Source organism: Urocitellus parryii, chromosome 9, assembly GCF_045843805.1.
Source record: "Urocitellus parryii isolate mUroPar1 chromosome 9, mUroPar1.hap1, whole genome shotgun sequence".
Taxonomy (NCBI): domain Eukaryota; kingdom Metazoa; phylum Chordata; class Mammalia; order Rodentia; family Sciuridae; genus Urocitellus; species Urocitellus parryii.
In genome coordinates, this window is record NC_135539.1 from 144,261,248 (window position 1) to 144,277,847 (window position 16,600).

Below are 16,600 nucleotides of genomic sequence, written 5' to 3' on the forward strand. Positions count from 1 at the left end.
CATACAGAAATAGTAAAGCCCTGCTTTGTGAGATCTTGGCGGAGACTTTTCAGAGTGTACTAGACGAGAAAGACTGAAGGGCAGGCTCCCGTTAAGCTCTACCATTTCTCTCTTTTGTGATGTTTTTAACACCAAAAAAAAAAAAAAAAAAAAAAAAAAAGCAGCTTAGTTTCAGCTTTTGCATAAGCCATTTAGAGTATTCGGTAAGGCAGGACTCTTGACTTTTTAGAATCTGGAAGAATTTGAGCTGATACGGAAGTGAGTATGGAGGTTTTGTTTGGGACTGCAGTACCCCCTGCCTCCGCTGCCCAGGAGCATGCCGGCGTCCTCTGTGCTCCCACATGGAGAGGCAGCCAGGAGCCGCTGTCTTTCTGCCATAGCCACAGGGCCCCGTGGAGCCTGTGCACAGCAAACCCAGGATGCACTGGACCTGCTCCCTGTGCTTCAGGTTCATTTCTGCACTGATATAAGAACATCTGCCTCCATGACAGTTCTCAAGAGGACTCCAAACTGGGAGGTGGCAATGAGGCAAGGCAGGTAGACAGAGTAAATGGGGTTTCAGGAGAGCCCCTCAAAAGGGAACCTTTGTGCCAAAGACCGGCTCCACCCTGCCACCTGCAGCTGGAGGGTCCCAGGGCGTCTTTTGCAGTTACCATCAGGAGTTACTCAGAAAACAGTCCAGTGGGGGAAAAGCAGCCAGAGGCCAGGTAGCTTCAGGAGGATCCCAGCGACTTCTCCTGTAGGACTATGGATGAGTCTTTGCTGCAGGTGTGCACACTCGATGAGGCCTGCCTTCTCCAGGGTGAGGAGGGCTGGTGTGTGTGCCAAACACTCCCTTGCACTGACTGGTCGCCGACCTTCCCGGATTTCCCAAGGGTCTTCTCAGTGCTTGCTTTCCACTGGCCACCTGTCTTACTATGTCTGACTCAAAATGGCCCTGGGAGGAAGGGTAATAAAGCAGCCTTAGGGGTCAGGCTTGGCCAGTGTGGCCAGCAGAACAGTCCATTTAGTTGAAGGTTTAAAAAGGAAAAACACTGTCTAGATGATTCTTGGAGAGCAGACGGTACTTACTTGAGTTCACAGGAAAGTAGCATTAACAGGGCAGGACTCGTTTTACTAAGCACAGGAAAGGGAACTACAGGCCCAGATGCTTTTGTTTTAGAAGACATTTGTGAGAACAAGATACAAAGTAAATTCATATCCTTTAAGGACTTTCCTTATGTGGTTTGGTAACATTCCATTCCTGAGCATCCAAAAGGAGAAAAAGAGCTATTTATGGTAGACCTCCCCCACCTTTAAACGCCAGTTTAAAACCACAAATATTTTCTTCCTTTGCCTTCAAGGACACCAGTATTACTGTATCCCGTGAACACTTGGATTCAAAGGATAGTATGTTGGTACAGAATTAGGTGGGGAATATATAGACAAAAAGCTTAAAATGTAAGTGACTTTTGACACTGTCAGCAGGTAAATAAAAGCACCGTGGCCTAGTGACTTTATTATCAAAGTTTATTGTTGGGGTCACTTCCTATCTATCTACCAGGGAGTACACTATGTCCGAGTGTGCTATAGTCATTCTGCGGAACGGCTGTACTGGGGCTGTTAGGCACAGACCGCGGAAGGAAGCCCAGGAGACTGGCGGTGTGCTGTCCCTCCAGGAACGCTCCGGTGCTGCGCAGCCTGTAAGGCATCATCTCTGCTGGCGAGGAGACCGTGAGGTACGGGTCAAGACGGGTCGAACCATTTCTGTTATCTCCGCAAGGTAACTGGCTCCCACATAGGAACCTAAAATTAGGTCCTACAGCATCTTTTAAGCTTCCAAAGCAAGAGAAATAGGACAAGGAGAAGGGCCAGGAACTGGGCCACTGGAGAAAAAATTAAGGAAGGAATGGAAGCTTCTGGAATGAAAAGTAACAGGTTCTGGGTGTTGTTTTTGGATGTGCAAGAATATAGAATATAAAGCAAATAGGGGAACAATTCAGATAGTGAAAGTTATTTGGATATTAGAAGTTAAGTGGAGTTTTCCTCCTATGGGGAGACTGGTTTAAAAAGATCAGAAAGGTGAATCACTAAAGGAAGAGGAGTACCTGAGTAGAAAGAGGCGCTTCAAGATGCCAAGAAAAGCTCGTAAGACAGCTGCGAGCTGCGTCTAGGAGTGACTGCGGCAGCCAGTGAGCAGGCCCGACCCAGGAATGACGGCGCCTAGTGATGGCTTCTTCTGAGGCTCTGTAGCGCAGACGGGTTTGAAGGAATGTCTTCGTAACACTCGACTCGATGGGAATGTCAGTGACCACTGTGTAAAACTCAACGACCTTCCAGCTGTCTTTGCAGGATGGATGATCACAGGTCTCCAAACAGCTGTGGTAGAGGCCTGTGCCCTCCCACAGCCCTTGTTACAAGAACATTAAAAAGTACCAGATGAGTCTGCAGGCCTTGTACCTTGTGGACAGCAGACCCCTCACAGGGACGTCTGCAGGTGGCCCGGGAGCAGGAGCTCGTGCACCAAGTGCTGCCTTCACCATTAAGCAGGACAGTGAAGAGGCAGGCCCACTAGACAAGACCCCACAAGTCTAGCTGCCATCCAGACTGGGAAGATAGAACAGCAAGTTTACTTTAACCATGTCTTCCATACTAACCTAGTTTGTCTTCAGAAAAGCCACCTGCTGGCACCAGGCCAGGGTACCTTAATTTTGCTGTTAGCATCAGTATCTCATTTTCCCTAAGGGGCTTATGATGCCCTTCTATAAAACCTGTGACCCTGTGGGCATGGGCTGTGCTTCTGGAAGCATTCTCAAGGCAAGACACACACCCATTCGAGGTCTTCTCTACAGAAAGCTTCTTCACAGCACCAGAGCTGTGCCCACATGCTGGGTCTCCATGGTGTGGGGTCCTGCTCCCCAGGAGCACCTTGCCCTCGCCTACTTACAGGCTCCTTCTGATGGAGAGGCAGATAATCTCCAAGAAATGGGCAGAAGGGTTCTTTCCTAATCTTGTTGCTGATGAAATTAAGGGTCTTCTACTTGGCTGCGGACACTTCAAGGGGCAGGCAGGGCGTGTCCCAGGGTGGACACTGTCCGCTGTCCAGAACTGGGCTGTTGAGAGCCCTGTCACTTCTTCCTGCTGCTCCCTGTGCATCCACTGCGTTCGGGAGTCATTTCCCCCCTCTGTTGCCGTCAGTGCCATTTGCTGGAGAAAACAGAACTAAATGTGAATTAATCTTTGGATTTCTGGATATCTTAACAAAAATAGCAATTCCATTAGTTTTATGTCCCTGTCTCCTCCCCTGCCTCCTGAGGAGCCAGACAGCTGCGTCTGTGGCAAGAAAGCCCAGGCTGAGGTGTGCGAGGTGCCTGTGCTCACAGCTGCAGGGTAGTCAGCTTTCTTCCCTTCCTGGAAGTTCCTGATGGAGGCCCTGGGGGGGAACACTCGGAAAACTGAAAGTGCCCTCCCCATGTTATCTGACAAGGAGAGGGAAAAGCAAAAGGTGAGAACACTGGCTTATCAAAGTGGGGGACATGAGGAAGCAACAGGCCATTTCTGTGATCCTGAGTATACAATAAGGCCTTGCTCTGTGCTAACTGCAGGGGCCCAGAGTGACAGTGGAGTTAGGGACATGACTAACTGATGATGTGGGGGTGAGCAAGGAGGCCTGAGCCACTCTTCCACACCGATGGAACTGTACTTTCACATACAGAACCACATCAAGGTGGTTCAGTCTTCTGTCTAAGGGATGACCTCACCTCTTGTGAAGCAAGGAGGTTGGAGTGGCCTGCCCTGGGCACTTCCTGGCTGCCTGCGGCCTGCTGCTCCCTCCAGGGGAGTGTGGGTGAGGGAGGCTCCTTCCTTCTTCCTCTCAGCTGCTGCTCTGCACTCAGCCCTATCCCAGGCCTTCCATCTGTAGTGTTAGGTGGCACCCTACTTTATTTTGTTTCTGGTGCAAAGATTTCGGTTTTACAGCACCATCCTGCAGACATCTGCTGGCATAACAGCCCGCCCACCCCAAGGCCAGGATGAGACTGAAGATGTGAAGTGTGTGTTTACTCTCTGGCAGGTGTTAGGTGTAGACAAGCCCAGGACGGAGACCTGAGGCCCAGCAGATGCGGTACTGAAGGCAGGCCTCCTGCCCTGTGTCCTGGTCCTTCAAGGACATCAGGCACACAATGGCCCTAAACATTCTGTGTGAATTATAAGGGAAAGAAAAAAGTTGTCTTTTTCAGACAAAATTTTTTTTTGAGCTGCACATTATCAGACCTTTTTAGGTCCAAATAATTTCTTACAGAGTTACAGCTGTCAAATTCCGTGTTGGGCAGCTCACCCTTTGTTCATTTCACTAGTATATAAGTGCTCCTGGTCTGGGCCCCAGGGCACAGTACCCATGAAGGGCGTCAGACAGCCCTTGCCTGGGAAGGAGAGAATGCTGCTGGTCTGGCACCCGCACACTGCCCCGTGGACTCTGAGAACTGGAAACAGATATCGGAGAGAGGTAGGTTGGCTGGCAGCCTGGGATGGCAGAGCCCTGAGCACTTACTCCGACCAGCCACCAAGGAGCTGGCCCCTCAGTTGCTCTCCGCCATGCTCTCCACAGGGGGTTCACCTCCTCCCTGTAGCTCGCTCTCCACTTCCCACAAGACACCATCTTCCTCCTCCAGGTTGCTGGAGATGTGGCACTTCTTAAACCCCTGGACAATGGATTCGCTGGAGATGCTATTCCAGGCGACCATGACCCACTCCAGGAAGAGGCCCAGGGGCGGCTTCTTGGCATTGCCGGTGGGGCTCAGGGCCAGGTTCCCAGCCAGAAGCCAGTTGGAGTACTGGGCGCGCACGCTGTCGTTCAGCGGCTTGTAGACCACCACGTCCAGCACCTGCAGCTGCGAGGTCAGGCCCCCGGGGATGATCACCATGTCGGTGTTCATGCTCTCCATGGAGCTCTTCACCGAGTCGGTGGCGTGGCCGCGGAAGCCGTTCAGGATCAGCATGCCCCGCTGCTTGGGCAGGGCCCCGGTCCGCCGCCGCCACACCACCTCCAACCAGTCCTGCATCAGGTCCTCCGTCATCCACCCATAGCGGTGGCAGCGGATCTCCATGCCGCTGGGGAACTTCCCAGGCGGGATGTACGTGCCCCTCAGGATTATGTAGGGCGGCAGCTTCCGCCCATCGGCCAGGACGCCCAGCATGGCCGTGATCTTGAGCTTCTCCCTGCCCGGCGTCTTCACCAGGACAGGCTTCTCACCCTGGTTGTCAACGGTCACCCTGGACGGCACCTCCAAGCAGATGGGCGTCTCGTCCGCGTTGCCCATCTGCGCCACGTGGTAGTCGTGCGCCCTGCGCAGGGCCAGCACACTGCGCTGGTAGGTGACCAGTTTCTCGGTCAGGTCCTCGGGCAGATGCTGGGGCACCGGCACCTTGTGCCGCAGGGACAAGTCGTACCTTCTCATCATCCTCCGGCACCAGCCCAGGCTCGCCTTGAAGCCCTTCTCGGGGATATTCATCTCCTGGGCGATCTCCAGCGCCTTCAGCTGCATGGCCTCCCTGGTGATGGGGTCCCCCTTGGCCTGCATGTACCGCACATACTCGGCCACGCGCTGGTCCACGAGGGCGAACCTCCCGTTCTTGGGGCCGCGGAAGGCCCGCCGCATGGCGTGCGCATTCTGGAGCTGCGGCTTGACCTTGCGCCAGTCCCGCACATTCTTCTCCAGCACCCCGAACTGCTTGGCCGCCTGGCAGTTGTTGGTGCCCTCAGCGTACTCCACCACCATCAGCTTGAAGCCCGCGTCGTAGCTGCGGCGCATGCCCCGGCTAAACTGGAACCTCCCCGCCAGGTCCTCGGCAGACAGGTCGCACCCTGGGAAGCCCATGGCCATGTAGAAGGGGTACCCCTCGCTCCACTCGGGCAGCTCGGCCAGGCCTAGGCCGTCCAGGTGCTGGGGCTGAGGAAACTGTGCGTGGGGGTTCGCGGGGCCTGCCCAGTATGGAGGCTTCACGTCGGACTCCTCGTTTTCTGGGAGACAGAACAATGCCAGTGAGAGAGAGAGCCATTCCCAGAGCTTCTGGGTCAAAATGCTCCAAGACAGTGACTCTCTCAGTAGGTCACAGTGCCTAAGTCCCACCGAGTCCACCAACCTCTCCAGGAACTGCACACCCTCTGCAAGAGGGCTATGGAGGAACTGACCTCCAAGCCTGGGCTACATAATTTGAGGGCCACATGTGGGTAAAAATAATGCTTATGGCCAGGTGTGGTGGAACACACCTGTAGGCCCAATGATTCTGGAGAATGAGGCAGGAGGAAGGCAGGTGTGAGGCCATCTCAAAATAAATACAAAGGACCTGGGATGTAGCTCAGTGGTAGAGTGCACCTGGGTTCAATCCCTAATATCAAAAGGAAAAAAAAAAAGTCTATGTAGATGAGAAGATAAAGGTAACCCATACTACCACATGATATTACAGAGATTTAGGTGCACCCAGCACTGAATCATCTCCTTTGAATCAAGAAAACTACAACAAAAACCACCTTAAGTTCATAAGGCAGAAAACTAGCTCTTGAACACCAGTGTTAACACTGTCACTGTGTGTCTGTATCTGGAAGGTGGCAGAAACTGAGGATGATCTGAGGAAATTACTGTATTTCACCAAAACCCAAATGCCATACTGCAGGATGCATGACTACAAGCCATTAAAAGAAAAATAAAATGCCACTAATTGTAACTATCACATGCCATCAATTTCAAGGAGCATTTCAGAGTTGGAGGTGTTACAGGGGAAAACATGTCTCAGAATTGATGAATTACGGCACAAAGACCACTTTGGTGTCTGGAAGGTATGTTATATTCATCCCACTGTGACCCCTTTCTCCCGACAAGAGATTAGGTGCTTCTCAGACACTTGCTCAGATGAGCACGGGAGCTGTTACTGCTTTTCCCACCCAGAGGGAGACGGCAGTGCCAGACAAAGGCTCTGGAAGCATGCTCCCCGGTTCCTAGTCTGCAGAGGCATCAGGTGTGCTGAGAAGTGGCCGGGCTTCCACAATGTGCACCGGACCAAAAGGCACACAAGCCCCATCCAGCTGCTCCCACATATAAGGCTGCACACCAAGTCTTATTTAGACCCACAAGAGACAAATGGGGAAACTGAGGCTCAAAGAGATGAAAGAAGCTGCCTAAAGCCAAAGCATTGGAAGGAGGAAGACCTTTAAATGCCAAAGCCCATAACCTTTGTGTCTCGCTCCTAAATACACCACGGAACATCCTTGGGGGCTGGAAACCCAGCTCCATGGGGCTCCCTTCAGACGATGGTAGAACTGGTCTACTTGTACCTGTGGAGGTTCCTCTTTGGAGCTGCCACTCATCAGAGTTATGGGACTCTTCTTCCCCTTCCAACCGAGTGATCATGTCTGGCTTAGGGAATGGGAATTCTGTTTGTAGAAAACAAAAGAACAGCTGTGTGTCACTGCTCCAGAGCAGTCCCCAAATAAGCACTTCTACTTAACCCCCCCGTGCCTCCATTACTTTGTGAAAGATGGGGAAGAGAGCTTGTTCATGTATGTAAAAAGCGTGATGGAAAAGAGGTCTGTCCAGGGGATGCTGGACCTCTCCAGGCGAGAGCTGGTCAGCAGCCACCAGGGAAGTACAGCTCAAGAGCAGGCGACGTGCACCACCACCGTGAGCGAGCACACTGGGGAGGGCTCCAAAGGCCCAACTCTGATAGGAGGATGTGCCAGAGTCAGAGTGGGGCAAGTGCCAACATTTCTGAGGCTGACAGGATACCAACGAAGGCCTTGCTTCCTTTCTGGAGAACAAAGCACAGGCCCAGATCCACGGTGATGTTTCCAAAGCTAAGCCGCCTTTTTAAAACATGTGAATGCCCGCCTGGGTTGAACAAGGACTCAACAGGACTGCCGAGTGGGATGGACATAATATTCATATCGTGTCTGAATCAAAACCAGGGGGTTAAATGGGCACTGGCAAGGAGGGGGCAGAATCCAAGAAATCCAAGCTCAGGACGCTGGATACACAGAGAGAATGGACACAGTTCTCTGGGTGCGGAGCCTCTAGGACACAAAGGAAAACGAAGCGTTACCCAGGGACAGGACGGTTTCATAATTCATCCTCATGACTTCCCGGTACAGGGCCTTTTGTTGCTCCGTCAAAACTTCCCACTCCTCATCAGAAAAATATATGGCCACCTCATCAAACAGGGCCGGTACCTGGAACATAAACAGGCCTTTCTCAGTGACGTGGGCGCATGCAGACATGGACTTTCTGGTCCCACAGGGTCCCTCCCCAGCCCTGCCTCACAGGCCAGGTCAGGCCCCCCCTTGTCTGTGTTCATGCAGCTACTCAGCTACTGGGGGCAAGAGCACAGGCCCTCCCATGCCCACTCCAGTGGCCACCACCTCTTTAGTTCTCAAACAAAGGAAGCAGCACTTTGAAAAGAAAACGACCTCTAGCCTTCAGCAGGTTGGAGGACACTGGACGTCCTATCCTCATGCACTGTGAGAGCTGCCCACAGCCCACGCCCTCCATAGGTGGAGGCCAACCACACCAGAGCGTGCCCATCAGCACTCTCATCCAACCCGCACCTCCCTACCTCCCAAAGACCCTCAGACCAGCAGGAGGAGCTGGGTTTGCATATTTAAATGCATCCCCTCTTCCCACAGGATCTCTGGGGTGTTCCAGGATACTCCATTTTCAAGGCACTAACCCTAGTGTTTGATTTGGAACCCAAAGCAAGAGAGGAGCCAGTGAGAGGAGGAGCCCCGCTGGCTTCTGCAGCCCAGAGAACTGGAGGAGGAGGAGGAGGGAAAGGCAATTAGCACCTTGTTTATATGATGAGATGCCAGACAGACTTCAGCTGGACACCTAGATCAGGTGGCACTGGCTGTGCAGGAGGGGTGCTCAGGGGCTGTGGGCAGCCAAGCCACCAACCCCCTCCTTGTTTTTTAAAATTGGTTTACTTTTCTTTTTACTACGTTTTTTCTCTCAGTCATTAAAAACCCTACTCCAAAGCTCACCATATTCAGTGGTGGGAAATCACCAAACAGCTCGTTTCAAGCTGGTGGCTATATTCCTGCCTCCAAAGCTATTCCCCGGAGCTGTCCCTGGGCCTGGGGACACTGTTCCCTCAGCCTGGAAAACCAGCTTGGTCAGGTGTCAGGCACCCTGGCCTCCCCAGCACCTTCCACATACTAAACACTTACAAGCCCTGTGGTTGCTTCACTGACTTCTCCCAACACCCTGAAAAGGAGCACGGATGCTCCAGTTAATGAAGGAGGAAAGAGGCTCAGAGTCCCGCTTCCAGGATAAAGTCACACAGCTAATAAACGGCCAGGCTGAGATCAGGATCCTGCACCATGTGACTTCACTGTGGCTCTGGCTAGGGAGCCCAAAGCTGACTCCCTGGTGACTAGCCTGAACCTCTCTGCTCCAGATATGCTCAGCTGCCTGTGATCCCTGCCGCCTCCACACCTCTGCCCACTCCATCCTGGGCCTTGAGATCTCCTTGACCATCCCGGCCTCAGGAACACCCAGCCAGCTTCCTAGCCTCGGTCCTGTCCATCCTGTTCCCCAGGCAGCCCACTCATGTCCCCATGATACCCTGGGCTCAGCACCACGGAGGCCCCTCAGCCCTGTTTGGCTTTCCTCATCTGCTCTCTCCACTAGAACGGCGTTCTCTGCCGGCAGAGCCTGTGCTGAGGATGCTTCCTGTAGCTAGCGGTCACTTAAAACGTGTTTCTGAATGAACGATCCAGGCAAATAATCTCTGGATTTCCCTTCTCTTGTTGTGCTTGGAACAGTTTCAAAGAATCATTAAGTTTTATCTGTCACAAAACGGAGCCAACTCTTAGGAGTAAGAATGGACAAAAATCTCTTAAGTGTGAAATAGTAGGAGGTAAAAATGGATTGGTCTCTGGTTTTCCTGGGACTTCTTACTCAGTCTGGAAAGCCAGACATCCCAGGAATTTTCCACCCGACTCCCTCCCACTTCCCAGGTTTTTAAACATCTCTCCCTCTGGGAGGCTTCGGATCTAGGCCATACCTATTTATAATCCCTTTCCTTTTGCTGATAAACCAGGACACAGCCTGGCTCTGCAGGTCACCATGGAGGGTAACACATTCTCGGCCTCAGATACTGGTTGGGGAAGGCTAGAGGCTGGTGTGGGTCTGATGACGGGGCCTCGGAGGACCTTGGGACAAGCCCAGGCTGTGCAGCACAGGCACGGTGCAGAGGCTCAGGAATCCCCCACGGCAGCCCTTTCACTCCAGAGGCCTGCTACCTGGTGAACACAGCAGAAGGTAAACAGGGCAGCCTGCAGCACACCGAGGCCAGGCTGCTCTCCCGGGGACTGGCAGGCAGGGCCTACTCCCTGCTTGCTCCCTGCCCTCCGACTCTGCCTCTGGCCTGTGTTCACTGCCTTGCTCCTCCTGGAAAGTGGCATTCCAGCAGTTATCTCCAAGGGCTTCCACTGCCTTGGCTGCTGGGAAGTGTTTACATACTCACAGCCTTGCAACCACCCAGCAGCCACCTGGCAGAGCGGGGAGACCCGAGGGAGCCTGTGCGGTTTGCATGGCATGCCTGCTGTGCCAGGCCTGGTGCGGGGCACTCCCACGTCCATAACAGCATCTCTCTGACAAGCCAGCCAGGGACCTGCGGATGCGGACCCCACTTACACGGTAAGGAGGCAGTGGTGTCTAGAGCTGGAGCAGCTCCGTCGGTCTGAGCCATGTAGCTGGAGAGCCAGCTTCCCTTGAAAAGATGGCTACAGACTCATTCCTCAGAGCTACTGAGGAGGGAGACCTCACCCTCCCCCAGGCAGCACCCACTGCCCCAGGTCTCCTTCCTCTCCCTGCCTGGTTCTGAGCAGCTCCTGACTGCACAGAGCTGCTCTCTGAGGCCTTTGCCTGCGTACAAACCCCTGCCTTCCCTTGGCCGACTCCACCCATGACAAAGGCTGATTTCAACATACATTTTTTTCTCTCCTTGAAATTTATTTCTATTCTAATTTTCTGGAATTTTATAACAGAGCATAGTTCTTATGTTTGAATGGCCTTTGCTGATCACCGTAACGTCATCCTCTAGAGCCAAGAGGTATATCTGAGGCACAGATTCAATTCTTTCCTTCCCTGATTTAATGCTCTGGAGCAGTGCTTCTCTACCTAACATGACTGACACTTTGGGCAGTAATTCTTCATCGTGCAGGCGGCTGTCCTGGGCACTGGGATGTGCAGACAGATCCTGGGCCTGGGTGCTGCTGGTAGGATATCCCCCCATCTTGAGTCAAGATGACCATAAGTGTCTCCACTACTGCTAAGTGGCTTAGGGTGGGGAGGGGGCAAAACAGCCTACTGCTCAAGACCAGGCCTTCTCTAGAAGCATCCTCCAGTCTGAATGAGGCCTTCCTGCGCCTGGCTGCTACAGCATCCGGAGCTCACCTCTACCATGCACTCTGTAGGCTGTCTACTACTTCAGGTTCACTTCCCTGTCTTGCTCATGAGATCAGAAACTCCATGAGTGTAAGGGTCTTGCCTTAACACCAGCTCTGTGCTGTAACCACGGATGGGTGGTAGACTGCCTGGGGGCCACAGATGCCAAATCCCCAGCACCGCCAAGCTGCCAGCTCCCTCTCTCGTCTCCTCTGGTGATTCCTTCTTTCTCCGCCCAAGCAGGGACCTCACCTGGCTCTTTCCTCATTGCGCCAACACATTCAGATGCCTGCTTTTACTGGACCCATTTCCCACGGTCCTCCACTCAGGGTTAGATGTTCTGGGCTGGCCAGTTTAGCCTTAAAACCCAGGGCTTCCACTGCCTTGAGGTTTCCTGCCTGGATCAGAACTGGGGAGGTGGGCCAAGAACGGTGATGAGGCAAAGGTGCGTGGCCCCCACAGCCAGACCAGCTGACCAGAGCCTGGTGTTCACTGTTTGTCTTTAGTTAGGTACAGCATACATTCAGTAAGAAGTGCTCGTGTTAGGGGTATAGTTCAGGAGCCCTGCTGGTTTTTGTTTTTTTTTTTTAATATTTATTTTTTAGTTGTAGTTGTATCTTTAATTATTTTATGTGGTGCTGAGGATCAAACCCAGGGCCGCGCCTGTACTAGGAGTGCTCTACCATTGAGCCACAACCCAAGGGGCCCTATTTTTAAAGAACAAATACCAGTGGACATGTACATCCTGAAGGCAAAAGTAAGACAGCTTTGCTATACTTTAGTTCCCTCGCGTGTCTGTGGGAGTGGACTGGACAATTGGAAGTGGCATGGCTCTTCTTATGTGTTATTGATATTGATAATGTTTATACACATCGGAAAGCTAAGCAGAAAAATATCATTGTGTTGCTTATTTAAAATGTTTACCATTCATGCCCAATTTCTAAGAAGTCCAGTAAATACTGTGAATAACTAGCTGCAACTCTGACTCTAAATACCTGCTGTTTGCATCTATCTCGCTTTTCTGTTTGCCTGTGCTAAATTTCCCTCTTCCTGACTGCTTACCATTCCAGGCCCAGCAGAGGAGCAGCTCTCCCGGGGGAACTACTATATGTCTAGCTTTCCTGTGGAGCTCAACATCCAAGTCTTGCTCAGAATGGGTCCCTTCAGCCAGCAGTAAGTCAGCAAATGTCCATTTACTGCCCACAAGGTGCATGGCCACAAGCTCGGTGCAGAGAAAGGGGGAAAGGAGAGCCAAGGTCTGGGCTCCTGAGACTGGCCATCTAATGACAGGCCTCCTGGCCTCCTCACTCTGCACTGCCTTTTAAAGCTACAGGGCTGTTTCCTCAGGAATGCAAACACTCAGGGCTGGGCTATTTTTACTTCCCACCTCTGCTTGAGGAACCTGGCTCCTAGGCCTGTTCCTCACTCTGCATGTCACCATCTTACTCACCCATCCACCCTCTGAGCAGATTCTCACTCTCTGCATGTCTGTGGGGACATCCTCCAGTTCCCGGCTCCGGATCTCTTCTTCCTCTTGCTCTTCTTTCAGGGTCAAATTGAGAGGGTAGGTAGTGGACTCCATATCTAAGAGCAAGATGCAGTTTAGACAATCAGGTGTCATGTCAGTGTGCACTCTCCAAGGCCCACAAGAGGAGGCTCAGCCCCTCCTTCCTCTTCAGCCCAAGCACTGCTCAGGCTAGAAGGAAGGCAGGGAACAGGGTCAGGCCTGGGCAGGAAGGACTTCAGTGAAAACACCAGGAAGCTGGCAGGTGGCATATTTAATTATGATAAGAGGGACTGTGGGCAGATAACCTATCTGGATGCTTTCAAATATTTAAGAAAAGCTTTCTGTGACAGAGAGGCCAGACCGGTTGGTAGAGATGGCAGGGTGGAACCCAGGCCAGGGGTAAGTGTTCTGGGAAGGTTTTGAACACTAAACTTACAGGTAGAACTTTCCCCTACCCAGGGCTGCCCAGGCAGGGAACCATCACACAAGATGGGTGTTAATTTCTATACCTGAAGGTGTCTGGACACAGGGCACTTACTCACCTGGTGTGTGTGTGCGTGTGTGTGCGCGCACGCGCGCGTACCAGAGGCCAGTTAAGAAAGAAGGATGGCTGGCCCAGAATACCCATCATCTGGACTTTCCAATTTCCAAGGTTCCGTCCAAGAGCCAGTTCAGAAAACAGTCATTCTGCTTTAAGGGACTCTGCAATCCGGAGAGTCGGTGATACGCAGTGAGGGGGACGCCTGGACGCCCAGGAGGGCGCAGGGATCCGCGGGGCCCACCGGCCCGGGCCGGCTGGCGGGCCGGTACAAAGCGCCCGCTCTGCCCTCTAGGGGCGCGGGCAATTCCTAGGCGCGCAGTGAGTGTGCATCGCGGGCCACCTCCGCCCAGCCTTCCAAAGAAAGGGTCCTTCCGGAGTTCGCGCTCCTGCCTATCTCCAAGAGGACCCAGCGCGGGGGCGTCAGCGCCCACAGCCGGGGCCGAACTTGGCGGCCTCCCCCCGGGCCGCTGGGGCGGGACGCGAGGGCTCCGCCCGGCGCGAGGGTGCGGGCGAGGCGGGCGCGGCGAGGCGAGGCGAGGCCCTCCGCGCCCGCCGGGCCCGCGCTCGGCGTCCCGGGCGCGCCCGCCGGCCCTGCCCCGCGGCCCCGCGCACCTGCCGGCCGAGCCCGCGCCGCCCGCACCCGCGGCCCCAACAAAGGCGGCGGCGGCCCCGCTCGCCACGCCCGCCCGCCGCCCGCGCACTCACCGCCGCCGCAGGCCGGGCCGCCGGGGACGCGAGGGCCGCGGCCGCTGTCACGGCGCCATCCTGCCCGCCGCCGGCTTCCGTGCGCGCGGCCCCGCGGGAGGCAGCGCGGAGGACACGTGGTGGGCGGAGGGAGGGCCCGGCCGCAGCGGAGCGTGTTGGGAGGCGAGGGGAGGAGCGGCGGATGTCAGCAGGCCTGGCGGCGCCGGGACGCCGCCCGCGCCCACCTCCTCCCGCCGCTTCCGGCCGGCGGTGCGCTGCGAGCCCTGCGCGGTCCGCGGGGCCCCGCGCTGCCCCCCGGCGCCGCCCCTCGGCGCGGCCCCTCGGCGCGCGGGCGAGAGCTGCGGCCTGGCCCCGCCGAGCGCGCTCCTTCGCGTCCCCCGGGACGTGCACTTGCTGAGTGACCGCCCGCCGCTCGCGCGGAGCCCCCGCCGTGCGCTGCGGAGGCCCGGGCCCTGGGGCCACGGGGGAGCGTCCCTGTCCCCGCAGGCTTGTTCCCGCCGCTTCTCGGAACGCGCGCCTCTGGTTGCCTTGTCCCCTGCCAGGTCCCAAGCCTAGAACCCGGTGGACGAAGTCCTTGTGCGTGGACGCCTCTGTCTCTGAGTGCTCGGAGGAGTCCTTGCTGGCGACTCCGTGGCCCACATAACCAGCGACCCAGAAAGCGCGAACTCCTCAAAAAGACTCTGGGTTTGGATTTTCGTTGGCAACTTAAGGAATAATGACTTTGGCACTTATTAAAACAGTAAGAAGGACTTCATTCAGAGAGAAATGGTATTCGACACGGAATACAGCACCCAAGGCTGGAGCTTTATAGTCAATGAGTAGAACCAGGGAGTGTGAGGGGTCAGTAGATGGGAAATCACCAGGACGTCCAAGGGGGGATTTTTGCTAAACCGATTGAACAGGATTGTTGCTGAAGGCAGGCCAGGGTGGCGAGAGGTGAGGTATTTGGTCAGAGATGAGGGGTGATCAGACCCCAAGGTGGGGATGCTTTCCGAATCAGCTTTGCAGGATTCTTCCTAAAACTAGGCTGGTCAGTGAGAAGGTTGGGACAGGGGTCAAGGAGTGAAGCCAGAATTTGACAGCAGTCCATATAGACAGATAAAAGACTCCTCCCTGAGGGAGTGAAATCCCTTGAGAGCCCTTCCTCCTCTCTTCCTCCTCCATCCCCTGCTCCAACCTGTTGCTAAGGTAACCTGTGGGGGGAATGCCCCTCCCTACCTTGAGTTGTAAAAGTTGCTAATTAATAAGTCCTGGGCCCTCCATCCTGCCCTTCCCCCTTCAGCCCACCTGTTTCCCACGTTATGTAGGAAGGAGAAAGAGAAAGGGAAGAGAGCAGGAGAACCAAGGAAGCCTAAGACATCAAAAAGGCGGCACCTTCCTGGGTACCAGGACACCAGCTATGGCCCTGCTCCCTCCTGGGAGAGGTCTGTTCCCCCTTCTTAAGTAAACCTGCTTCATATGCTTCCTCAGCTGCTAGAGAATGCTAGACTTCACCATGCGGGAAGCAGGACTCGTCACCAGTAACTGGCGGAATCAGGAGTACATCTTTGTCACTTTTAGGATTGTCCTGAGACCTGCCTACCTTCTGGAAATGTTACAAAATTGGGACCTTCTGGGAAACTGGGGGAGCATGAAGATCGCCCCCCATTCCAACCCAGTTCTTAAATCAGAAGGATTTCAAAAGGTCACTCAGAGTAACAGGCATGAGTTTATTGAAGGGACAGGAAAAGGGAGTGGGGACACACTCAAGGGGGAGAGTGGGTCCTTCCTCTCAGAAAAGAAGGAACAAGGAGCCTCTTCACTCCATTTTTATTGGGGATCCCAGAGAAATATCCAGAGATCCTGCCCAGGTCCACCTCTTGATTTTTTTAAATTTAATTTTAATTTTTTAGTTGTAGATGGACATAATACCTTTATTTTATGTGGTGCTGAGGAACAAACCCAGTGCCTGACATTTGCTGGGCAAGTGCCCTACCACTGAGCCACAACCCCAGCCCCTCCTCTTGACTTTTGACTGACAGTAGGATGGCATCAGACTTTCAAGTCCCCACTGCCATGACTGACTCTGGGTCACCTTGGCCCATGCTGACCATGGTCAGCATGGTTTATGATTCTTAACCATAAATTCTTACAGATTTTATGATTAGGAGGAATTATCTTTATCTCCCTAAGTTTGGGGATCTGGTCCATAAAAAGGGTCACTGAAGTGTCCACCTTCAGGCTAACTTGTATTCCTCTTATGGACATTATCCTCATTTCTCCTGCAGATAACGGGTAGTTTGCTGAGGAATGTGACATGTCCTGTCCACTCAGGCCAGGCAGGGGTGCAGGTAAATTGCTTCTTGGAAAAGAAAGCATGTGGGGGTTACACAGTGGGCCCAGTTTACAGAATTGCTCTCTTAATCTCGTGTCTATCTCAAGTCTATCTGC

General features: G+C 53.8%; 1 protein-coding gene across 8 annotated transcripts; it reads right to left on the reverse strand.

Moving 5' to 3' along the window:
• Window positions 1-139: 139 nt before the first annotated feature.
• Pogk (pogo transposable element derived with KRAB domain) lies at window positions 140-14,256 on the reverse strand. Of its 8 annotated transcripts, none has more exons than XR_003300124.2 (7): window positions 14,171-14,250; window positions 12,868-13,001; window positions 8,074-8,200; window positions 7,310-7,408; window positions 4,529-5,998; window positions 2,088-3,186; window positions 140-937 (listed from the first exon to the last, which is right to left on the reverse strand). XR_003300124.2 is itself a non-coding variant. In XM_026381813.2 (7 exons), the coding sequence occupies exons 3-6, from the start codon at window positions 12,997-12,999 to the stop codon at window positions 4,557-4,559; spliced, it is 1,800 nt and encodes a 599-aa protein (XP_026237598.1). In that variant the 5' UTR covers window positions 13,000-13,001; window positions 13,467-13,626; window positions 14,171-14,256; the 3' UTR covers window positions 140-3,186; window positions 4,529-4,556. The 8 variants fall into 8 exon arrangements, 4 of the variants coding, with proteins under 4 accessions (XP_026237598.1, XP_026237600.1, XP_026237597.1 ...); XR_003300123.2 differs by having other exon boundaries at window positions 140-1,696; XR_013344325.1 differs by having other exon boundaries at window positions 140-1,785.
• Window positions 14,257-16,600: the final 2,344 nt, after the last annotated feature.